The sequence below is a fragment of the Nansenia antarctica genome (assembly GCF_963989245.1).
Source record: "Nansenia antarctica genome assembly, chromosome: 16".
Taxonomy (NCBI): domain Eukaryota; kingdom Metazoa; phylum Chordata; class Actinopteri; order Argentiniformes; family Microstomatidae; genus Nansenia; species Nansenia antarctica.
In genome coordinates, this window is record NC_137686.1 from 22,786,824 (window position 1) to 22,811,292 (window position 24,469).

Sequence of the window (24,469 nt, forward strand, 5' to 3'; positions counted from 1 at the left end):
ATGTGAATGAATGAATGTGTGCAATAGCAACACAAATAAAGTTTTTTCCCCAAGGAAAACATGTTTGTTATTTCTGCCCTAGTTTATTTTTTTTTATGAAAAAAAAGCTTATCAATTAATCGATAATTGATCGTTAATTCTTGCGATTATCGAAAAATATTTTTTGATCGTTTGCCCAGCCCGCATTGCATTTTGCATACTACATTATAAAGTCACCGAGTCAGGAGTGAGACTCATTCGCTTGCTGAATGCCAGTTACACCTAGTGCGCAACAGTTACAAAGCTCAATGTTTTATAAATAAATATTAATATAAAATAGAAATGGCACTAAAATTCAATAAACTGAACTGTGTCCTATTTCTCCAATGTAGTGTAATATTTTGGGTTGTTTTGGAGTGACTGAGTCACATAACCTGGGAGCTATTGAAAAAATATGATTTTTGCATTAAAATATTATTATAAAATAGAAATGGCACTAAAATCCAATAAACTGAACTGTGTCCTATTTTTCCATTGTAGTATAATATTCTGGGTTGTTTTGGCGTGACTGGGTCACGTGACGTGCAAACAATTGAAACATATATTTTGACATTTGTAATGTGTAATTTGTTGATGGTCCCTAACCAACATATATTTTGACATTTGTAATGTGTAATTTGTTGATGGTCCCTAACCAACATATATTTTGACATTTGTAATGTGTAATTTGTTGATGGTCCCTAACCATTTGCACTGACTACGAAGTGGTAGACTGGAAGACCGTTGCGTTGCGGCTATTTCAATATCTAATTTTTCAATATCTAATTGTTAAATCTCAATCTCCGCCGCTGTGATAACAATATTACTACTGTTCACATTACCAAGAGGACAAAATTAAGTCCATTCATTCATCCAACTCCGTCCTCGAGCGCTGAGCGCAGCGTTCCATAGGCCTAGATTAGGCCTGCTGTATTACAAACCAGCTCCTAGACTACTATTGTTCAATGATTGGGCTACATTACAATCTTATAATATAACTGCATGACGCACATGGCTCGCTCGCTCACCCCTCATCCCTTCACGCGCTGCAGTTGACCACAGAAAGAAGCATTAACGGAGCACGCGGCTCTTGTTGAAAAAAAAAAATGTGGGCACGACATTTTCATGGTTTTGAAAGCGCATTTAGGCAGAAATATCTCGACTCTAAGGGCATTAGTGCATGTCAATCATGGAAGCCTAACATACCACACAGATGATAAATAGACAGCTACATTACAATCTGATAATATTATAATATCATTACCTTCCGTTTGTCCAGTATATAGGCCTATTGGCATCTTCCGGACACGTTAACTGTCTAATGCAAACCTGCTCCACTTTAGGCAATGACACAGATTATGTCTATCGAACCCATTGGATATGACTGGATATGACGGGCAGATTACCTACCTATTGTCGTTTTTTCGTTTAGCACCGTCTTCCATCAAACATCCCTATCGAACTGATTGAGAACACATGGCAATTGGTTAGCTAACACATAGCATTTGATTAGCTAGTCTAACGTTCGTTAAAACTGCAGAGAAGGCTAGCTTAAATGTTTGCTTATTCTACCTTCAAAACATTTAAATAAAATGTCTTATAATCAATTCGTTAGCTAGTAGGCCTATAGCTCCCTTGCTAGCTAACGTTAGAGCATTTGGTTAGCTTAGCTAACACATAGCATTTGATTAGCTAGTCTAACGTTCGTTAAAAATAAGGCATATAGCCGATGAACTGCAGAGAAGGCTATCTTAAATGTTTGTCTATCTTATAATCAAGTTAGAATTGTACATATTTTCGTTTTACCTTTGTCCTTGATTTAGTCTTCATTCTTCTTATCAGCCATCATCAAATATGGATGCATGGATGCTCAATCATCTCACGTGACAGACAGGTGTGCGTTGATTGAATGCGCAATCATCTCACGTGACAGACAGGTGTGCGTTTGATTGGTGCGTGGAGTGTGTGAGTGTGTGTGCATTCTGCGCCAATCTGTGAACCTGCAGTACCGATTGTAGTTGTTAGAGGGCCAGCCTCACACACACATCCTCAGGTTTTTGTGACGTGATGGGGGAATTTTTTTTCCTCCACATTCTTGCACCAGGCATATCAGCAACGTCTCCCCTATTCATTTCAACGATTTTCCTGGTGGGGACCGGCTTTTTGGACCCCACAAAGATTCGGGTTCCCACACCGTGAGTGTGCGGTCAGGTCTTGGTCCCCTCATAGTAATAAATACAAACACACACACACACACACACACACACACACACACACACACACACACACACACCTCTCAAGGTCCTGGTAATACGTATGAAACAAGTCCAGAATGGCCATCTGGTTAGTAGATTATGTATTTTCCTTTTATTCTTGTTTCTTTGAAGTCGTTTTTCCCCACATGCAGAGGGAAGCTCATCGCTGCTAACTGGGTCTTGATTGCCACACACTATGTGAGTCCTGTGTGTCTATAGAAAGTGCATGTTGGAGACAGAATATGTATACATACGTACTGTACAAGCATTGGGAATACGGTATGATGAAAGCAGCTTGCTGGCATGTTGTCAATCCCTGTCAGATACCTTTCCCATAGGAACACTCTCACATACCCACATAGCCATCACCAGAGTATGTGAACTCTGTCAATGTCAATGACAATAAATTGAATCTGAATCTGAAACACTGACTCTCTCTCTCTCTCTCCAACCAGAGTGTGGCACTGTAAGACCAAAGGCTGTACACGCTAGAGGCAAAAGCACAACATGCTATCCAGAACCCCAAAACAACCCCTAACTCTTACCACCCCTATGCACTTGTGTTGACTTTACAGGTAAATGCAATTATGGTGAAAAGTCCACACAAGCCTATCAAGGGGTAAGCAAGTTGGTGCAACTGCATCTATCCCATCTTCTCAGATCTACACAAAATGCACACAGTTGAGGGTAGAGGCTACAGGAGTTGGTTTGGGATTCAGAGGCTGTACGTCTGAGTTTCCTATGTTTTGTTATCATCTGACCTGACTGCTTCTCTCGTATCTGTCCAGGTTCCACACGTACAGGGTTGTTCTATGACAAGAACCAAGAGGAGGGATACAAGCAGTCCATCCTGATGGAGATGTTCATCCATCTCGACAGAAATGTAGTAGAATGTGTGTATAGGACCGGGGTGGGGCGGAGAAAAAGGGGGGAAAATGTGGACCTTGAATGTACGTACATTGACTTCCGAATGTCTATTGTTCAATAAAAAAAAAAAAATATATATACGATACGATAACTGTGGGTCTATAGGTCTGATGTTAAACATGCATGCTTCCTTCCTTCCTCACTTCCTTGAAGACACCGCTGATCTGATGTGACGCTGGGGAAAGCTTGCTTATTCAACCATGATCGTTGAGTGTATGAATAATGGGCCGACGGGCACCACCTGCAATACAGAAGAAGGAAACACTTTATTTGGAGTGTTCAACAAACCCAACCCTAACAAATTGTTTCATGTCAAGAGTTGCACTTAATAGTTTAACCATTTTATAGACCCTATCTGTAGGGGACTATCCAAATAAAGTGGGGCCAAGTTGAGGGCAGCAGACATACACAATTAGATATTTCCACGTTGCCCTTGAGTAAGGTGCCCAACCTGAGGGGTTTGTATTGACAAGCAGCTGAACAAATAGTGTTACAACTGGCATAAGTCCCCCCCAAAATAAAAACAAACATGTATCTTATCAAATGTGCATTCTTGCCTATTTCCATTTCCTATTTGTTGTCTTCCCTCTGGGGACTCAGGAGGGCCTCTGAGCTGTCAGGGCAGGGATGGTTGGGTGTCCAGCTATGTGGATGGGCTCGGCTGTAACACCCCCCAGAAGCCCCCCGCGTGTCCTCCTTCATCCCCTGGATCAGTGAGGTGAGTCACACCCCCAGTGGAGCTTCTGCCAAAGACCCCTCAATAGGATGACAGAGTAGTGACGTTGTTGTTGTGTAACACTCGACCCCTACAGATGTTAGATGTTGAAACTGTCATGGTAACAGTTCAACTAAACACTAACGTAAGATGAAACCATGTCCGAATCACTAGTTTGTCGTTTGTTGCTAATTTGAGTCTTTAATCTAGACTATATTATACAAGTCACAATCTAAATGAAGTGTGTTTAGATGGCAGTATCAGATATCTAGATACATTTTACAGTGAAGTAGCACTAGAGCTACATGGCTTGCATGGTTAAAAGTTAAAAGTAACAACAAACTGACAGAATTAGTTTGAAAGAATTAAGTTTTCCAATTGAATATTAAATGTAATTTCCTATTTTGCAGACAATAGCACAAAACTGAACTACTCCATATTCATAAGCAATAAACAAGAACTTACCTCTTGGAAAATGTGTTGATTAATAATCCTGTTTTTTTGGTGTGTGTATGTATTGGGCAAAACACAGTAACGGAATGAAAACATTTTAATGAGAACGAGAATCAAAATTAAACACATTTTACAATCTTAAGTATAAGGAACATTAACCATTCAAAATTTTTCTGACGACTACAATCATCCCTCAAGTTTGGTCTTAGTCATTTACAGTCAAGCCTAGATTCAACAGCATGGTCACAAACTCATGTAGGCCTAAGCGCCAAATGGAAGGTTCAGCTAGACAGCCATCACAGTGGCCAAGACATCAGAGACTTGTTCAGGGGAATACAACGTTACTAAACGCTCAGAAATATATACTGTAGAAAGGGTACAGTATAAGCATCTATAATTTTAATATACATGCCATTTAGCTGACGTTTTTATTCAAAGTGACTTACATTGCAGTGAGCGCATACATTTTTTAGTATATAGTCCCGGCAGGAATCGAACTCCCAACCTAAACATTTTCAGCGCCATGCTCTACCAGCGGAGGACGCATCTACATCAGCTCTACACATGACGTTGCAAACATTTCACCTCGCTGAATAAGTACGAGAGTCTGTCATGTGGAAAAAATGTGAATCACCTCAGCTCAAACTATTGCAACACTCTCATATTCATGTTATCTCATAAGGAAAAAGCTCATAGGTCAGTGGGCGTCCAGGTGAAGAAGTCTATGCCCCGGAGCTCCTCAGGCAGGTAGTCCTGCTCTACGGGGAGGCTGAAGGCGGGGTTGTACTGGTAGCCCTTAGCGTAGCCTAGCTCCTTCATCAGCTTGGTGGAGGCGTTGCGGAGGTGCAGGGGCACAGAGGGCAGCGGCCCCTTGTGGTTCCTCAGGCTGGCCTTGACGTTGGTGTAAGCCTTGTAGATCTCCACTGACTTGGGCGCCCTCGCCAGGTACACCACACACTGGGCAAGGATGACCTGAGGAGGAGAGGGAAGGAAGGGGGGGGGGGGGGGAAGGAGGGACAGACAAAGGGAGGGAGGGATGGAGGGAGACAGTGAGGAAGGAAGGAAGGAAGGAAGGCAGGAAGTAAGAAAAGAAGGACCGGAAGGGAGGGAGGCGTGTGGCAGATTATCTTTAGCGTCAACCCAAAAATGAAAAAGCTGAAAATGACCTTATAAGGCTGCCCTTTTGGCTACCTGTGTGGTAACCTGTCAGGTGTCTCACCTCACACTCTGGCATCCCTATGAAGTGGCAGGCCTGGAAAGCAGAAACAGCCTGAGGAAGGGCGGAGGTATCAGCCATACCTGCACAGCACACAAATCACATTCAGAGCTGACGTTAAACGTTTACCATAGCCAACAAAACCTGTTGGGATAAAGTGGTGATAGCAGGCCGTCTCACATAGATTCCGCCCCCCCCCTCAAAAAAGAAAGAGGAATAAAACGGATCCCGTACGTACCCACGTCTTCGCTGGCGAAGCGGACCAGCCTGCGGGCCACGTAGAGAGGGTCCTCTCCCCCCTCCAGCATGCGGGCCAGCCAGTAGAGGGAGGCGTTCTCGTGAGAGCCCCTCATAGACTTGTGTAGAGCCGATATGCAGTTGAAGTGCTCTTCGCCTTTACGTACCGTAACAAACACAAACAAGAGAGAGGGGGTGGGATTAGTTTGGAAGGGGAAGAAAAAAAGATCATTCTTACAGACAGATCATTCTTCAGATGGCTCGTCACTGCCTCGTTTAAGGGACTCTAGCCTCCAATCTAAAACCTCATCGTGCGCACACACACACACACACACACACACACACACCTCTGTTTCATTAGTCAAGCTGGGATGGGATGTGTCATCACATTAGTCAAGAAGGGATGTGTCATCACTCCAGGAAGCGAGGGTACAGTAAATCTCCACAGCTGAAGGTATGTGTGTTACATAATTGTACACAGGGGGAGGACTGTTTTAGGGAAGTCTTATGGATATGAGTGTAATCCATGGAAGAGGGTGTGTGCTCCCAAACTGTCCCTACTGTTTTCTCTCTAGCATTCCTAATACACATGGACACACACACAAGCACGCATTACGTCATAACAAAAAATATAACGCTTGTTTCACAGTAACAAGAACATAAAGAAACACGGCAAAGCTTCAAAATATGTTTAAAAACACCCAGACCGTACTTTCCGTCTATGAATTTGAGAGTGGTAACATTTTCTCCAAGCCCGTCCCTCAAACTTTATGTGACTGCTTGTTATTGTGTCTTAAACTCGGCAAAAAAACAGTTAGTTACAACTAGTTAGTTACAACTACTCCAACAACAACAAAACAAAACATTAAAAGTTATAACTGTTAGTTATCAAAACACAAACATCCGGTTCAATATTCTCTCACAAGCTCTGAGATGGGAGAGAAACTCTGTGTGACACCAGACTAGATTTACCCCCCCCCTGGCTGTACAGAAATAAGTTCTGGGGCTACGTTCTGTAGAAAGCCCAAGCTATAATGAATAAGCTTTTGGCATACTTCAGAATTAGAACGTGATTCCCCCGAGGCCCCCGGTCGCCTGGTTTACCCACTATCGCATGCAGGGATCATCGTCGCTCCGCTACGGTCTAACTGCTGCATCGAGCAGGCCCTGTGACAGACGCCCGTCCTGTAATCTGAACAGTTTCACTTGTCACTCAGAGCTCCCTTCCCCTTATGATGGATGACCCCACCCCCCCTACCTCTGCATCCCCGGCCCCGAGCCCTGACACATTAGTGTGTTGACACAGCTATTTTGGAAAGGACCCTTTTATCTCCCCCCTTTGCCGTGAGCACCTCTACGTCGGAATAAACAATGCAGGCGTAGTATCTGGAGGAGGATAAGCTGCCATGCCAGCTGGCACACATTAATCACGCTCCCTCGCTCTCCTCAGGATCTCCTCCCTGAAAACCATTGACACTTTGAGATGTATGAATGAATGAATGAATGAATGAATGAATGAATGGACTTTATTGTCATTGCTACAGTACAGGTACCAAACAACGAAATTTAGGAGGGGTGGCTCCCCTGGTGTTAAGAAAGGGAAAAAAAAAAAAACTTTTAGAAAAAGAATAAAATCACAAGAAGGTAAGGAGCTGGTTTACATAAATAAAGGCTATGTACACAATCCACTGTACTATACTGCACAGATAACAAGTGGGGTTGTCATATTGCACAAAAGTATTTTTTCACGTTATTTAAAGTGTCACAGTTTGCAGGCTTGAAATGTACATGTTTGTGGCTCAGCACTAGCTGCCATACAATCCGTCCAGACTGTCCTGGGCCCAGAACTTAGGCCTTTGCTGTGTTCAGGGCCTTGTATGAGTGGGTTCAGGTGTTTGTCAGAGTAAGGCCATGTTAACGACAGGGAACATGTAGGGTCCGCTCTGCCTATGGTCATCCAGCTCTGGTCATCCAACCCTGTGTTCCATTGAGGTTGGCAGAATGGGCAAAGCTGTGAACCCGGGCACTTGTCTATGCACTCAAAACCTGACCTGGATCAAGTGAACTTGCCATACCTTCTCAGATATCTTAGTGCAACGGTCATATACAAAAGTGTTATGAGCAACACACTCTGTGGAGAACTCTAGTTTACTTTGTGCATATGACATATTCACAATAAAACGGACTCTAACACATTTTTGGTTAACCATTCCAGGGCAATTCAACCATGGCAAGATGCCTCTTCTGCCAATAGCAGCTGCCATCATGATGTGACTGTGACATCCTGATATCACTATTAGTGAGTCAGAGTCTGGGGGTTAATTAGGGCTTGGGCCTGACCTGGCGTTAGCTAAGCCAGGAGCAGCCTTGAAAGAGTATCTACTTTACTGACCGTCTCTGAAATAGGAGCACTCAACAGTGCCGTCGCACGCACCTCACACCTCACACCTCTCTCTCTCACACACACACACACACACACACACACACACACGCACGCACGCACGCACGCACGCACGCACGCACGCACGCACGCACCTGACACACTCAGATTTGTGTCGTCCATTTCGTTAGCCACTACTTGCTTGGGGGATTTTTATGTCATGATAAATATACTAAAATAAATAAATATAGTATAATAACATCACCATTTCTTATCATCGTTTGCAGTGGGGCAGCGTTCTTTTAATAAAAGCACATCTTCATTGATTGTTCCCCTTCTTACACTATTGAGCCAAGCCGTGCTGAACCGAGACGAGCTACACTGTGCTGGTCTGGTCATGCGTTCACGTTAGCCGCTGGAACTGTGCTGAAAAGGACAAACGTCATCCAAGCCGGCACAGTACGGTTCCCGTTCGGCACCACAGTGTGAAAAGGGGTCGAGTGAATGTAGAACCGTTAAAAGCCCACCTGCTTTATCATAGAGTATGTGGGACCTCTGAAGCCCCTCTTTCACGTGGTCCTCCTGCACCACGATGTCCTGAGGGGTGCCGTCCGGTTGGAGCGACTGTCCGGGGCGGGCCGCTGCAAGCCGGGCCTGGACGGCCAGCTGGAGTCCGTTGAGGCCCGCCCGGGCGTCGCCGTCGCACAGGTGGGCGATGGTATCCAGAGCTTTCTGCTCGATGTAAACCTTTGGTCTGGAGGAAGAAAAACAACAGAGCTTTAGGGTCCTGTTATAACGGTGTAGAAAACAATGAACTGAGCCGTTGCTGTTGTCCATGTCCTGTTCGGCTTTTAATTGAGTGTATTTTAAAGAGATAGCCTAGGCTTTTTTAAACTGATTGATTTGTTTTATTAATTGTTTTTAAACCTGAACATTTTAAATTGTTACTGTATCTGTATTTTAATTTGACTGATTACTAAATTAACACATTTTACATGGTGATTCATTTTATTTTTCACTTATTGTTATTTGATCTCATGTATTCATGTAAAGCACTATGAGTATACATTAATTGTATGAATATCTGCTATAGAAATACATTTGCCTTGACTTTGTTAGTCTCTAAAAGTATAACAACTGGCACAGAGTACATGTGTTTGTGCAGCTTGCCATTTTTGGATTACTTCAAGAGTAATGCTGCTCTCATAGAATGCCATACCTTGGGCACAATAGAATGTCATAGAAATCGAGTATTATTTGCATATGCGTTTGTCCTATTGTTTACATTTTGTTGGTGGCTCCCCCCCATGCTGAAACCAATGACAGTTCTTTTAGACAACGTATATACAGTGCATTTGGGACACTCAAATGTTAGCATGAGAGCATACTGAAATGAGAGGCTGTTGTTGGCTCTGATGAAAAGCACATGGTAGGGCGCCACACTGTTTAGCCTCCATCAGTGTCTGGTTCTCCTTCCAGGTATGCAGAGATAAACAGACCCATGCCAGGCTCTCTTAGATTTCACCAAGGCAGCATGGGCAGGGCTGGTGCTGGACACCTGCCCTAATACCAGAGCTTCAACATGCCACACTCCTCTGCTCTGATCACAGCAAGACATGCACCAGAGAGGATTGGACTGGGTTCATTAGTGATTGAGTTGACCACAATAGCTAATGCCACTTGTCTCTCTAGAACTTAAAAGCAAATGTAAAAAAAAACTACTTGAAGGCAACCAGTAATTGTAATGTCTTGAAATTAAAGCCTTTCATGACAACTGTTTGTTTGTTTTAAATGCCCAGTATGTTCACTGTTAATCTCCAAAGCCGTTTAGAGACTTATCAAAGTCTCACGAGACTTATCAAAAGTAAGCCTGGATTTTCCTTTAGCGACGTGGATGGAATACCCCCCCTAGGTCAGACGTCTTCTGTGTCGTTCTCAAATAAACCTGTCTGGAACACCACATTGATTTGCAACATTCGGCCACAGAAGTGAAAATGTCAGCCCCTTAACCAAAACAACTTTCTGGAGTCAGCCGAAGCTGGATCTGGGTAATACGGTTGTGTAGGGGAGATGTTTGGGGAGAACTGGCTGTTCTTCTGGATGTCAGGTGTTCTGGGACTTGCCGGTCGGTGACAACGTGAGAACAGGGAGAGTTTAAGCAGTCCTGTCCCAAAGCGGGTCGGCCAAGCACAACCACTCTACGTGAGTCAGGACATGTCACTTCTCTCATTACTGATCCTTTAATACCCCTCCACATAAACATAGGCTCCGGCGTAGGCGCCATGCCAGGGACGCGACATTTGTGAAACCCATCATTTCTGAATGTCAGGGTCCGTGTGTGGTTTAAGATGATCATACACCAACATCTATCATTCTATTTGGCCTAGCTGTCATACTTTTTATGATCGCATCAAGTATGATATACACTCAGTGTTCAGTGGCCTTCCCAGTCACCAGTGGTCCCCAATAGGCGGGTTGAAGAAGATTTCTCTTTGAGAAATGCCTTTCTTAGCGCGCGACACAACATTAGCATTAATACGTCAAGTGCAGTGAATAGAAAAGAGAGACAGATAAATTAATTTGACAAATTACGTTGCAATGGCTACAAAGAAACGTAAAGTTGACACCGAAAATATTTTTTAAAGATTTAATGCAGATTGGACTGATCAGTTTTGTTTCATTCTACCTGGACATGACGATGCTAAACCAACTTGCTTGCAAATGGTAGCTTCAATGAAAGATTCCCACCAAAATGAGATAACAGAAAGCAGAAAAGAGCTAGCCTAAACTCTGCTTATGAGCACTCTGTTAAAGTTATTAATAAAGTGTGATCAAAAGCCAAGAGAGAAATCGGCTGAACGACAAACATCTCGACCAGTGTCGTTGCATAGCAACAACTGAGTACGAGCCCAACTTCAGGACCGAACGCTGTCATTTCTTCCACTGAGCGGTGAGTCGATGTGGAATAATACATTTCTTAGTAAAAGTAAGACTAGTAGCTTAATATACACAAAAATAGATGGAAACACTATTAACACTATAAACAATCTGTTTAAATTATAATCAGAGGAAAATATAATTATCACACACTTCTCTCCATGCAATTAAAGCATATTTTATTATGAAGTCACATGTTTAGTAGGCAGCAAATTATAATAGTCTACCTTAAGTAGTGATGCTCCGATCTGATCGGCGCCGATCGGTATCGGCCGATATGGCCTTGATCGGTTTTGATCGGAGTTCTCAAAACGGCCGATCAAACATGACCGATCAGTTTACAAAATGGCGTCGCCAGTCTGGAAATATTACACAGTGTCGGAAAGAGACAACAAATATGCCGTTTGTAATGTCTGCTCAAAAGAAATACCTCGGGGAGGAACGCACGCAAGGTCTTTCAATACCACGAATATCATACGGCATTTGCTGCGTTCGTCGATTCGCTCAGAGAGCGCCGAAGCGCACACTGGGCTCGACGTCATAAAGGGACCGAGTGCTTTGATTGGACGAGAGGCGTTCCACGAGTGCTGGTCAGAGTTCCAGTGCGACTTCACGAGCGTAGTGTAGGTAGTGTTCACCGACTTCATGTGACCCCGCGAGCAGGAAGTCACTTGGCCCATAGCAACAACAACTATTAGCGCGTGAGTTTTAGGTCTTCCTCTGTGCACCTTGCACAAGTGTAGATAGCGAGCGACTTTTCAGCAGCAGGACATATTTTAGATGATAAGAGGAACAGGCTGAGTGCCAAAAACGCTGAGATGCTTGTATTTCTCAAGGCTAATCTGCCAGTGATGCTGCTTAATCAGAAGTAAGGTTTGAGTCTGAAATCTCCTTAGGTGCAATGTTTTGTTTTTTTGTTTTATTGATTATTGCTGACTTGCTGTCTTATCTCCTCCTAAATATGACTTGAAACTGACTGACTTGAAACAGTATTTTATATTTGGCTATAGCCTGTTTATGTTGCAGTTTAGTTTGGGTATGTTTATTGTTCCTCAGGAAAGCTACAGTTACAGTATAAGCTCCAAGTTCTCTAAGAGCCCCTAGTTCCTCTCATTCGAGTGGAATGTTGCACATTTGATGTGACAGTGTACATTTTATTTATTATGATTTTTATTTTCACATTTTATTTGTTTTTCCTGAAGTAAGCTACAGGTGGTTGTGAATTCAATAAAACAGATGGTCGTCAATTCATGATACTTTCTCATCTCCTAATTTCATTTAAATACTTAATATACAATGTCAATGGTGTTAAGAATAATTTAAAACATAAATAATGCTACACAATAAATAGAATGCTTCAATTGCCATTTTCGACGCTGTGATCGGTGATCGGTGATATCGGATCGGCAGATCACTGATTCCAGTGATCGGTGATCGGTGATCGGCACCAAAAACCCTGATCGGAGCATCTCTAACCTTAAGCGTATCTACACCAAAACAAACCAATTAAGAACATGCCTTTCTAGAGTAGGTGTTTAACAGCTGTTTCCTACTGTTAAAGGGAAAATGGAAGAGAAGAGGCCAGTGAGGTTGTCAGGTCTGGGCATCCGGAGCTCCAGCCCCCAATGTTTTCTGAATAGCCCCGGATCTCTGGATCCTCGGGGTGGAAAAAAACGAAAACTAAAAAAGTCGCTATCTACCGCATCGTTTTAGCGCACCGCTGTCAATTTAGCGCAAGCTTTGATCCTGTCAATCAAAAACTACCCCCCCCCCACCCCGCATTTTAAAAGCGGCACGCTATGAAAAGTAATTGGGGACCCCTGATGTCGACAATCCCCAACATGTCGACAATCTGAGGTGGGAAAGGGATGCATACTGTTTACATTGAAGGCAATTAGTTTGGCATCTGCACTGCATGCCATTGATACCTGACTCCCCCATCATCACCATATTATGTTTCCTATACCAGTCTTTCAACTCTATTAATGCCCTTTGGCCAATGTGGCGTACCAAATAAGAAAGGGAGGTTTAAGGGAGGGGGGGGGGGGGGGGGGGGCTACAAAGGATAACACCGCCTGGTTGCTCCAGTTGGACCATGCCGCAGAACCAGCGGCCAACATTCCAAAGGCCTTCCTTGACGTCCACCATCAGGCTTGTGTGACCTAAGTGACGGACCTTCATTTGATAGGGAAGCAAGAAGGCAGCCAGGACACGGCATGTTTCTGCTGATACTGTGTGGGAAAATGTTTGATAGCCCCCTTACAGCTTTTCAGCCTTAAGAAATCTGACAAAAGCCCCATCCAACCCTACCAAACACCAATCATTTATGAACAAGGTAAAACACTCAATTAAAGCAACATGTTCATGTTCAGCGACTGTTCATTCTACATCCTTGTACCACTATGTGGAGGAGGGTAAAACAGTAAATTATCCTTCTATACTCTGAAAGGGTCCAGTTGAATGTGGAGACCCATAAACGACGATCGAATGTGGCAGTTAATTGCATTGCTTCACACCCTTGCAGCTGACGTCTTTAAAATATGTCTACCATCGGAAAACACAAATATAACATTCAGCTCAATTATCTCCCCATTACCCTCCTATCACAGTTTACCGTGGTGACTGCCACGAACCTCACAGGCTGTTAAACCTGAGCCCCCGCTCCCCCTTTAACAGCCTGTGCCCGCCACTAGCACGCTAACATCTCCTCCCCATATCTGTCAACGGATATAGAGCCAAAGAGGAAAGGAGAAGGTTCATACAACGGACAGGGCAGCCTGCCTATAGCCAGCCCTGCACACCCATAAATCACCTTACTAAAGCATTAAAGGTGGGCGGGGGCGGGGGTGGGGGGGGGGAAGGACCTCCCACTTGACCAATTAGGCTTCTGAGTTACGGGGCGGGCGGGCTGGTGAAACTCTGCACGCTCTGTGATAACAAGGGGTGCGTTCCCAGAGAAGAGGGCCACTTACTCCGATCGGAGCTCCGCTGACACCGGCTCCTCTTCTTCTCGATCCCTGGGATGGTTCTCGTCTTCCCTCAGCACGTTGACCCCCAGCAAGGCGACGGCCCGGAGCAGGATTGAGTCCATCGCCTCCACCGACAGCTTGTCCAGCACCAGCACTCTGCACCTGCTCAGCAGGGCCGCGTTCACCTGGAAGGAGGGGTTCTCTGTGGTCGCCCCGATCAGGGTCACCGTACCGCACTCCACGTGAGGGAGGAAGGTGTCCTACAGACACACACACGCGCACGCACCCAAAACAATGGGAGGAAATGACAAGAAGGTGTTGAGCACCCCGAAGGTGGCTAACTATGAAGGGTGAGTCACTGACTGGACATAAATGTGTGTTATTATGTTATCCGTCACATGTGCATGGAAAACACTTTTACAGTCACTCTCGTTGCACACATTGGTTAAATGGCGTGGCAGTGTGTTAGCACTGGAGGTTACATGGATGGACAGACAAAGTGATCTTGCACGTGTTCTATGGCAATATCTTAACACCTCATTAGCCTGGATGGGGTGTAGAAGGGTAGTTCTGACCTCTTAGGCCTGGCTAATTGTTAGCAGAATTTACAATGCTGAATTTCTGAATCATGCTGCATCGAAGTGCCTGAAAGTGTTGTTCTGTGCTACAAAGAGACATCTAACATATTCTTAATTGTTTAAGATGTGGCACTTTATAGCCTAACACATATCATGTTTATCATAACATGTAAACCTGAAACCAAGAGAGACTTATGTTATGTTAAGGTAATGTTACAATGGTGTTGAGTTGTGAAAGAACAATTTTTGTGACATAGTGCTCCTTTGGGTCTGCCATTGAATGGATAGAAGAACACAAATCTAAACAGTTCCATCAGCTGCTACTCCATTCTAACATAACAGTGGAAATGAATCTCTCTTATCGCTCTGACACGAGATAATTGATTCAGATTTAAAGTCAAAGAGTCAAAACGAAATCAGATTTCCAGGAATCTGCCGACATAGAGAGGTTGCGTGGATGGGTATTGTTCCCGAGGGAAATGGCCAAGTGTTTATTTTGGGGATGTACATTCCCTCAATAGTGTCGTTAAGTCCAGTGCAGACAGGCGGAGAGGGAGACGTTCCTAATAGCACAGACCTCGCTGACAAATGTGGGCCTGCTGTTTGGGAAGGGCAACAAAATCATTAGGCCTACAACTCCATTCAGAGTGCATACTGTACTTTTTTCCCCAATATGGCACAAAATACACTGATACAAATATTTAAATCTAGGGCCTATACAGTGAATCACTGGTGTAAAACAAAGGACAGAGATAGAGTGTGAGATTGTGTAACAGATTCAAGTGATTCAGTACGTGTACACATTAGAATGTGTATAATGAGAGCATGATTCCAAATCACCTCAGCATAGCACCTTTGATACTCATATAGAGCTGTAAACAAATGGTGAAGCAGTTGGTTTGTTCACCTGTTGGGCCTTGTTGAATCGATGAATCTCGTCGATGAAGAGGATGGTCTTTCTCTTCATCAGACGCAGCTCGTTCTGTGCCTGTTTGATGACCTCCCGCACTTCACTGGTGGACGTGCTGGTGGCGGAAAGAGATACAAAGCGAGCAGTGCCTCTCTTTTTACTGCCACTGGCAATAATGTGAGCCAGCGTGGTCTGGAAAGGACACACACACACACACACACACACACACACACACACACAGATATTGATAAGATCTCTCCAATTTCAAATTCAGAATGCATCTCCTTCACACTACAGATCTCTTAAAGCTGGTGGATGGCATTCATTCTCCTCATTAACTCCTCAAAAATGCAGCTGCTGTCTAATAATGTTCATCTACTGATGTCTGTGTGCCCCAGACAGTATTTATGGGTTCCTGTCATGTATTTTCCAGCCCATATAATCCACCTGATAGGTGGTCCCTGACTAGACTAGACCCTGAACACAGCCTCATAAACATAGCCTCCGCTGGAAATCCTTGAGACTGAGATGGAAATAACTGTTATGAAAACGGAATCCTGACACGAGAGGACTGGCCGGGGGAGAGGGATGCCTGGGAAAAGTGTGTGCATGGTGTTTTAACAGACAGTAGGCTAAGTCAAACGCAAGGCATGCAGTGCATACAGTAACAACTTAGGCCTACTTTGTATGATGTCTAATGGGAGACTTTTAAAGTCATTTTCAAGTTCATTGTAGTCTGCCTTTCACCATTAAGTGGATACCTAACCATTACCCTTTCATTGTGAATACCTTTCTTAATGATGACACCCTGAATGGTGTAACCAAATGCAAAACAAACAGAGAGAAAGCAAATAAACATGTTAGAACAACCCGATTCACATGAACTCCGTCAACAGAGCAGGAGGAAACACCTGTCGTAGATATGTAAGCCTAGACCAGCGTTTCCCAAACTGTGGGGCGCGGGGGTACTGCAGGGGGGGCGCAGAAATAAAAAATAAGAATTAAAAAAAAAAAAACTGTGGGAATAGTGCTGCCTTTTGCAACATCGTACCTGTGTGAGATAGGCTTTTCTGCTGTTGCTGCTATCAAAAGCAAATACAGGTCGAAGTTGAACATTGAGAATGAACTGAGAGTGGCAGTCTCAAAACAACAACCCCGCTTTGAGAAGATTTGCAAGGCAAAGCAAGCACACACAAGTCATTGATCGTAATTGTGATAGGAATGTGTGGAGTAAGAATAGTGATGCAGTAGAAATTAGTTAATGTTGATATGTTGAATATTTCAGTGGCACAGGATCATTTGCCAAGCACTTATGTTCCTTTTCAACCCATAATAAAATATAAAACTATAGTTGGATATACGTATGTGTCTTGTTATTATTAGAAGAGAAAATGTAATGTTTGTACAACTTTATACAATTAATTATATCAATCTAGGTGGGGACCGGGTTAGGGGGGGCTCGAAAATATTTCCAATTACCCAAGGGGGGCCTGATTGAAAAAGTTTGGGAACCGCTGGCCTAGACCACTGCTATACGATTAAACATTGCATGTTATGCAAGGTCCCCTGTGCCTCTGTCAGCGCCACCAGTACGAGCAAAGTCCTGGTGTGTGTGTGTGTGTGTGTGTGTGTGTGTGTGTGTGTGTGTGTGTGTGTGTGTGTGTGTGTGTGCGTGTGCGTGTGCGTGTGCGTGTGTGGTGTGTGTGTGTGTGTGTGTGTGTGTGTGTGTGTGTGTGTGTGTGTGTGTGTGTGTGGTGTGTGTGTGTGTGGTGGGGCGGTTGAAATCTATTAGGTGATATGATATTAATCTACTAAAATACAACCGGGCAAAAAACGATTCTGCGCCACCTATCGTGTGCCTTGCGCATCTGAAGATTGGGGTTATTAATATTATGAGGATAGTTTGACACAAATGAATGATTTGGATCAGTGGTGTGGATTGCATGGTTCTATCTCTGGAACGTATATTTTTAGATAAGATAAATGGTGCCTTCTGTCGGTCAATGTCCTTTCAAGATGAAAGAGGAGGACCACTGGTCTAGTCCTCCCAAAAATGCAACTTCTGATGCGCAACTTCGTGAGCTTAGAATTATAAGGTTCTATCTCCGTTTAGAATGATAAGGTTCTATCTCCGTTTAGAATGATAAGGTTCTATCTCCGTTTAGAATGATAAGGTTCTATCTCCGTTTAGGGCAGTTCAGAGATATTGAGCGTCAAAGTTTTTACATTCCATTATGTTCTGTGAGATGGAACCTTTGTATTTTATGAATTACTAACTCAAAAATGTCAACAACATTTTAAAAATAACACCACACAGGCATTAATAAACACCTAATGGATCAGATTATGTAAAAAAAAACTAAATTTTGACAAAAATTGAGATAGAACCTTATAATTCTAACGTCACGACTTGACGAGCCGACCCAACCCAACCCTTACCTTTCCGCACCCAGGTGGTCCCCACAGGATCAGCGACGGGACCTCCTGGGAGTCCAACAGCGAGCGCATCAGCGTGTGTTCACCCAGCACTTTGTTTTGACCGAAGTATTCCTCCAGAGTGCTCGGGCGCATTCTCTCAGCCAAGGGCTTGGGGTCGTTTAACAGAGCCCGGCGTGAAGGTGCGACATCACTGGTCTTCACGGGTCGATTATTGGGCGCAAGAGTGACAGTATTGTCTACCATGGCCATGCCTTCCTCCTCCTCCACCATCTCGTCCGGCGAATTGCGTTTAATTCCTTTAATACCAGCCGTGTCGACTCCTGGTTTGTTTGAGATGAATGCATTACGTTCACTTTGAGCAGAAAACTTAGTTCTGTTGGATGTAGACTTAGGACTAAACATAGAGAATACGGAGGCACCTTTCTGTCCATCTCTACCCGGAGGAGGGATCACCCCCTCCGGCTTGGGACTACTGGGAACGGCCTCGCTGGAAATGCGACTTTTCTTCTTGTGAGGTGGTCCGATCTCTTCTTTAACTGTTGTTGACGTCGGGCGGCGACTCTCGCTGTTTAACAAACACCTGTCCAGGTGTGCGTTGATTTTGGATGGCTCAAACTCCCTGGAACAGATGGGACATTGCATTTCCACATCTGGACCTGTCACTGTCACTTCCCCCGCCATGTTTACTCTCCCGCGAAACACTTTGACCCCGCCCCCACCGCACCACGTGACCATAACAGCAACAGCAAAAATGTTTTAATGTTTTATTCTGTGCGTCTCTTTTTTTTAAACGAAAGTAATACATGGTTGTTGTTTTTTTAATTCAGCAATATTTTGTTAAATTACGAGCAAGCTGACTCAAGCCACACCGTTGCGGTAGATTTGAGCACGGATTGGTGCATTGTGGGTATTGTAGTTTCTGTAGATAATAATGAGGAATAATTAGAGTAAGTAAGTAAAGCTTTATTTATAGCACCTTTCATACAAGAAATGCAGCTCAAAGTGCTTTACAACAGGAATAAGAACATAAAGTGAATAAAAAACATATATAAAAACATATACATGCATGGAATTAATATAAAAGCAGGGGAAAACAGTAAAAAGAAAAGGTAAAGATCTAACTTTCCATATCCCTCCCTACCTTACACAGTCTTTCTGTACTTCCCACTGGCTTTCCACCAGCACCACAAACATCAGTTTTTGGAAAAGGTCTGTCTCAGTCTCTGTGTACGTTCTCAGTCTCTGTGTACGTTCTCAGTCTCTGTGTACGTTCTCAGTCTCTGTATACGTTCTCAGTCTCTGTGTACGTTCTCAGTCTCTGTGGACGTTCTCAGTCTCTGTGTACGTTCTCAGTCTCTGTGTACGTTCCCAGTCTCTGTACGTTCTCAGTCTCTGTGTACGTTCTCAGTCTCTGTGTACGTTCTCAGTCTCTGTGTACGTTCTCAGTCTCTGTGTACGTTCTCAGTCTCTGTATACGTTCTCAGTCTCTGTATACGTTCTCAGTCTCTGTGTATGTTCCCAGTCTCTGTGTACGTTCTCAGTCTCTGATAGACCTTGCACCAAAAATCCAACTACTCAGTCAGTATCAACATTACAGTTTCTTTCTTTTGCACACCTCTTTCAACTAGTCAGTCTGTGTAGAGTGAGTAATAACATAACAGTACCTAAAAACAATAGAGAAACAGATTTCTGCAATGCAATGCAATGCAAGTAAAAAATGGTCAATAGAGCATGAATGTATGGCAGCTGACAGATGCATTAAATCAAGCTACTCATACATACAGTAGCATATCCCCCAATTCATCAACACAATTGTTTGTTGGATGTCTGTCTCCTTCCTTCTATCCCCAGGTCAGACAAGACGTTCAGCTATGAGAGACAGGCACCAGAAGTCACCCTGCAGTGGAAGACAGCCCATGAGAAAGGGGCAGGTGACCGGGTATGTCCCCCAGCCGAAGGGGCCAAGCTGAGGCCTGTCCGCCAGCGCTCAGACAGCACAGAGAGTCTGGGCAACCTGGCCTTCTTCCGCTACCTGGAGAAGGTGGAGACCATGCGCTGCTTCTGGGAACTGAAGCACATTGAGCTGGAGGGAGATTTTGAGGAGGTATGACTTACTATGACACACTGGCATATACTCAAGCCTTTGGTTTTCTTTGCCTCTTTCATGTGTTAAGTGTCACTTAATCCAGAACGAGGGGGCTACAATAAGATGATTAACGTCCTCTTACTGTCATCAAATAGGACCAGTGAGCAAAGTCCTCCATGTCTGTGTGATATTGTATTGTGTGTAATATGTTATCAACTTGTTGTACACTTTGAAAACGGCAATCATTTTTGTGCAACATAGCAGGCTATAATTTGTATACACTCCCGGCAGCTTGCAGTGTCCCATTGATGATGGACCAAATAGTTTGTCCTGACCTTCCTTTTAAACAGCAGTTTAAAGTTTATGGTTGACTGGTGACATCTAGTGTCCACGTTCCTACAAAGCAGTATTTCCTAATCATACCGAGTTCCACCAGAGGGGGGTCTACTACCCTTTGATTCATACCAGGCCTCTAGAACCAAGATGCAGTTGGTTGTTGCAGCCACTGAGTGGCATATTATCTACATTTACATTTTTGGCATTTAGGAGACGCCTTTATCCAAAGCGACTTAAAAATACATTTGGCTAAGTAAGTGAATCATTTATCCACCAGTCATAGCAGGAAAAAGTAATCTATGCTCAGGCCTGGGGCCATCATTGGCAGTCGTAATGCTAGAAGAAGGAAGAATTTAAATTATTTTTGCAAATGCACATTGTCTAAAGTAGTTACCATCAACGTGGATGATGCAAAGAAATGCTCCTATGCATCGATCCTATGTATCCTATATTTGTTACTACAGTCTGTCAATAGGAGGCTGTTACAATTTGGTTGTTTCCTCATTCGGCTGATGTTCTGTTCAAATAATAAGAAACCAAGTGATAACCAAGAACAGATTATGTTCCATTCTGAGGACACATTTCTTCACTATGACCAGTGTCATCCCAGCTTCCCCATTTCTCAGTTTTAGTCCTACTACTCTAGCCTGCACGACGGGTGGTGTACGATTCAAAAGAGAGACGTAATGTGTCTATAAGTAGTCTCAGAGCTGATTGGCAGTCTTAAAACAGAGGCAGCCAAGACGTGCAGGAGTTCAGTGGGGGTAGCTCGAGCTAGGCTACTGTCCACCAGTCGGGGGAACTCATCATTATGCTTGGCAGAGCCTTTGGTGAGGCCAGAGGAATCTTGGGTGGTTTCCAGACATGCCACGCATCCCCATTATTTTCTTTTTTTCTTTCGGTATCTTCGCTTGCTGCCCCTGTTAGCCAGACGTTTCTGAGGTGCCAGGGACTGTATGTCCTTCCACAGAGAAAAATGTGTCATTGTTCAAAAAGCTCTGCCGGAGGATTTGGATGGGCTTAAAATAATAACTCTGTAAAGAAGGGACCTGAGGGAGGTTTTTTAAAATCCCACCCGTATGTTTTCATTGCGCAAAGCTTGGTGGAATGGAGGAAGTGACGCTTTAATTGGGATATACATAATGAAATGGTGTAACGACATCACAGGCTTTAATTTAGATCACATTTCAATCTCCCATTATACTGATGAATGATAGAAGCGTGTTTCATGTTGTGGAAAAAGACTAATACCTCTCCGCCGAAGAGAGTCCCAAGAGAAACCTCAATCGAAGTGTAAAGGCCACGGTCCAATCAAAACAGTTGGGAGTAAGACACCACGTGAGTTGTCTGTGTGACATTTGCAACTGTAATCCAATATCACATGCTATTTACACCACAGTACTGCCAGCCAGCCTAGGCCTCTTTCACCACAAATTCCCTCTCTTAAATCATATCTTTTCCTTGTGCTCATTAATCTCATATCAATCAACATAGACGTAGATATATAGTCAGACAAACCAAAAATGTGCATTCCTTACTCAAACAGTCTTAGGTGAGGACTGTGGTGGTCAGAGAGAGAGGGAGATAGATAAAGGGGGAGAGAGTGTGGTGGTGGCCAGAGGGGGTGGGGGATAGATAAAGGGGGAGAGTGCGGTGGTGGTCAGAGAGAGAGGGAGAGGGGGGGAGAGGCAGGGAGAAGGGGGTGGTGGAGAGAGAGAGAGAGAGAGAGAGAGAGAGAGAGAGAGAGAGAGAGAGAGAGAGAGAGAGAGAGAGAGAGAGAGAGAGAGCTAACCAAGCAGCAGGCCTCCCAGAAACACCCTTTGCTGTCACCTGTCACTCTGTTGTCACAGGGGCAAACCTGCCTGTCCTCTGGGTCCCCAGGCTGATGAGGGGTGGGGGGTTAACTGTTGACAGCTAGTGTGCTAGTAGCTAAGTTGTGGAGAAGATAGCTAGTGTAGTAATGTTTGGGTGCTCCTCTCCGTGCGCTCACTCTCTCCCAATTCGTCTACTGTACTGCCATCCCTCTCAGCCTTCCTCTCTCTGAGTCCTCTCGCTCACTCTCAGCTTTGGGAGGCCCTGCCGGAGACCAAATTAAAGACCGCTAAGACAGAGGGAAGAGAAGAAAGGCATTAATAAGGGAATAAGCAGGTGGAAGTAGAGAGCTACCATGGAGGTTTTCTTCAAGGGTAGGGACATTTGGCTCGCGAGCAACATGTGTTTCATGGCCTCCTACCTCTGGCGCAGGTTGTGGGATTTACTCTGTTACAAGAAGAAGCAGAGAGCATCCATCCACTCACATGAACAGGTAGAGAGAGAAGGCTTTTTGATTGATTGATTGATTGATTGCATTTTTATTGTATATAAATTCGATTTAATAATACATTAATAATAATACATTAGACTTACAGTATATAGCGCTTTTCTAGACACTCAAAGACGCTTTACAAACTGAAAAGATCGAGTAGTAATAATAAAAAGAAACAAAAAATAAATAAAAGAACATTTAAGGTGGGATGAAAATTATTCTAAAGTTTGTATCCTGACTAAGCACTGAACTACCTGTGTCCTATGACCTAGGACAGTAGCCTTTTTAAATAAATGTATGTATTTAAATAAAACCAAATTTTTGCTGTCTATATACAGTGACTGTATATAGTGATTCACTACAGTGACTCTATATACAGTGATTCACTACAGTGAATTAGATAACCATTGAGATGATTGCCATCACAGTATTATCTTTGTGTATCTTAATTGCATATTTGTGATGGCAGCTCGTGCAATCGAGAACAAGTCGCCAACCAATCAAATTGTTCTGACTTTTATTCCGAAAAATGTAAATAAATGTCAACGTTGTTGAAAATCAATGACACACTTGCTAGTCAGGCCAAAATATTACAATGCAATGGATTCGGTGAGTAATCCCCACTACTACCTAGTTAACTAGAACACTACTTTACATTGTTAGCAGGCTCACAAAACAAGCTGTGTTAGTTCACTCGCAAGTGCGACATTGATTTCCAACAACATTTTTTTTTTAATTTTTCAGAATAAAAGTCTGAACGTTTGATAGTCTGCCGACTTGGTCCTGGTTTCACCAGCTGCTGTCACATTTTAGTTTCAGGTGAGGCGAGCCTAGATTGACAATGAAAACACAGATCGAAGCACATGATGCTTACATCCATATTGCAGTGGATGTGTGTAGCTCAGACCGTACAGGGCCTGGGTTGGGAAAGTTGCTCTTAAAAAACTCAAAAAATATAAAAGTGTGTGATGAAAGTCCATACAACTAAATGCACATCTGAGATTGTATCATTGTCCTATTCATATAGATTTGTAGTTGCAGGTGTGCAGAGAAGTACAGTATTGTTGCCGTAGGATGCAAATCCGAGTGTAAAAACCGCACAGTTGTAGCACAGCAGATCCATTGGATGTCCGAGGTAAAACCTCACGTCAGCACCTTACCGAAACCTCAGACACTATACTAATACTAAATATGTCCATGTGCTGTTTTACCACTTTATAGTTTTCACACAAGTACAGTACATGTCAGCAATTCTACATGTGACAGGTTTAGATGTCCAAGCATTTTTCACTTTCAACACCAGAGTGTGTACTTAGATTATGTGGGGAACAATCGATGTCAGGCATGTGTTTTTATAGTGCGTTTACTGACCATACTTTGTCCACTCCTTTTCCTTAGCAATAGGCCAACAGTTAGAGCTTGAAGTTCTTGATATGAACCTATGGTAGGTTGCGTTCTTCTATGATGTAATGGACAACATGTCAGTGTGTGTAGTAGTTGTTGTCGTCACCTGGATTCAGCGTGGATGAACAATCTAGATGCAGAAGAAGTAAAAGAAAAGAAAAAGAGAGTGAAGTTGTAGAGCTCTAGTGGACAGTTAGGTGTTTTAAAAAAAACAACACTTTTAAAGAATGTTTTAAAGAATGACAGGGATAACTTGGCCAAGTCGGTGAGGGAGTGAGTTTCAGATCACAAGGCCTCTGTGAGT

The 24,469-nt window shown here is 43.6% G+C and overlaps 1 protein-coding gene across 1 annotated transcript; it reads right to left on the reverse strand.

Annotated features, from left to right (window-relative positions):
• Window positions 1-4,616: 4,616 nt before the first annotated feature.
• On the reverse strand, window positions 4,617-18,715 carry wrnip1 (WRN helicase interacting protein 1; the record flags this gene model as incomplete). The annotated part of the gene is made up of 7 exons (XM_080547056.1): window positions 4,617-5,340; window positions 5,588-5,667; window positions 5,823-5,978; window positions 8,729-8,955; window positions 14,111-14,367; window positions 15,593-15,787; window positions 18,035-18,715. 7 exons carry the CDS (start codon window positions 18,713-18,715, stop codon window positions 5,059-5,061), a joined length of 1,878 nt encoding a protein of 625 aa, XP_080403182.1. The 3' UTR covers window positions 4,617-5,058.
• Between the last annotated feature and the right edge of the window lie 5,754 nt (window positions 18,716-24,469).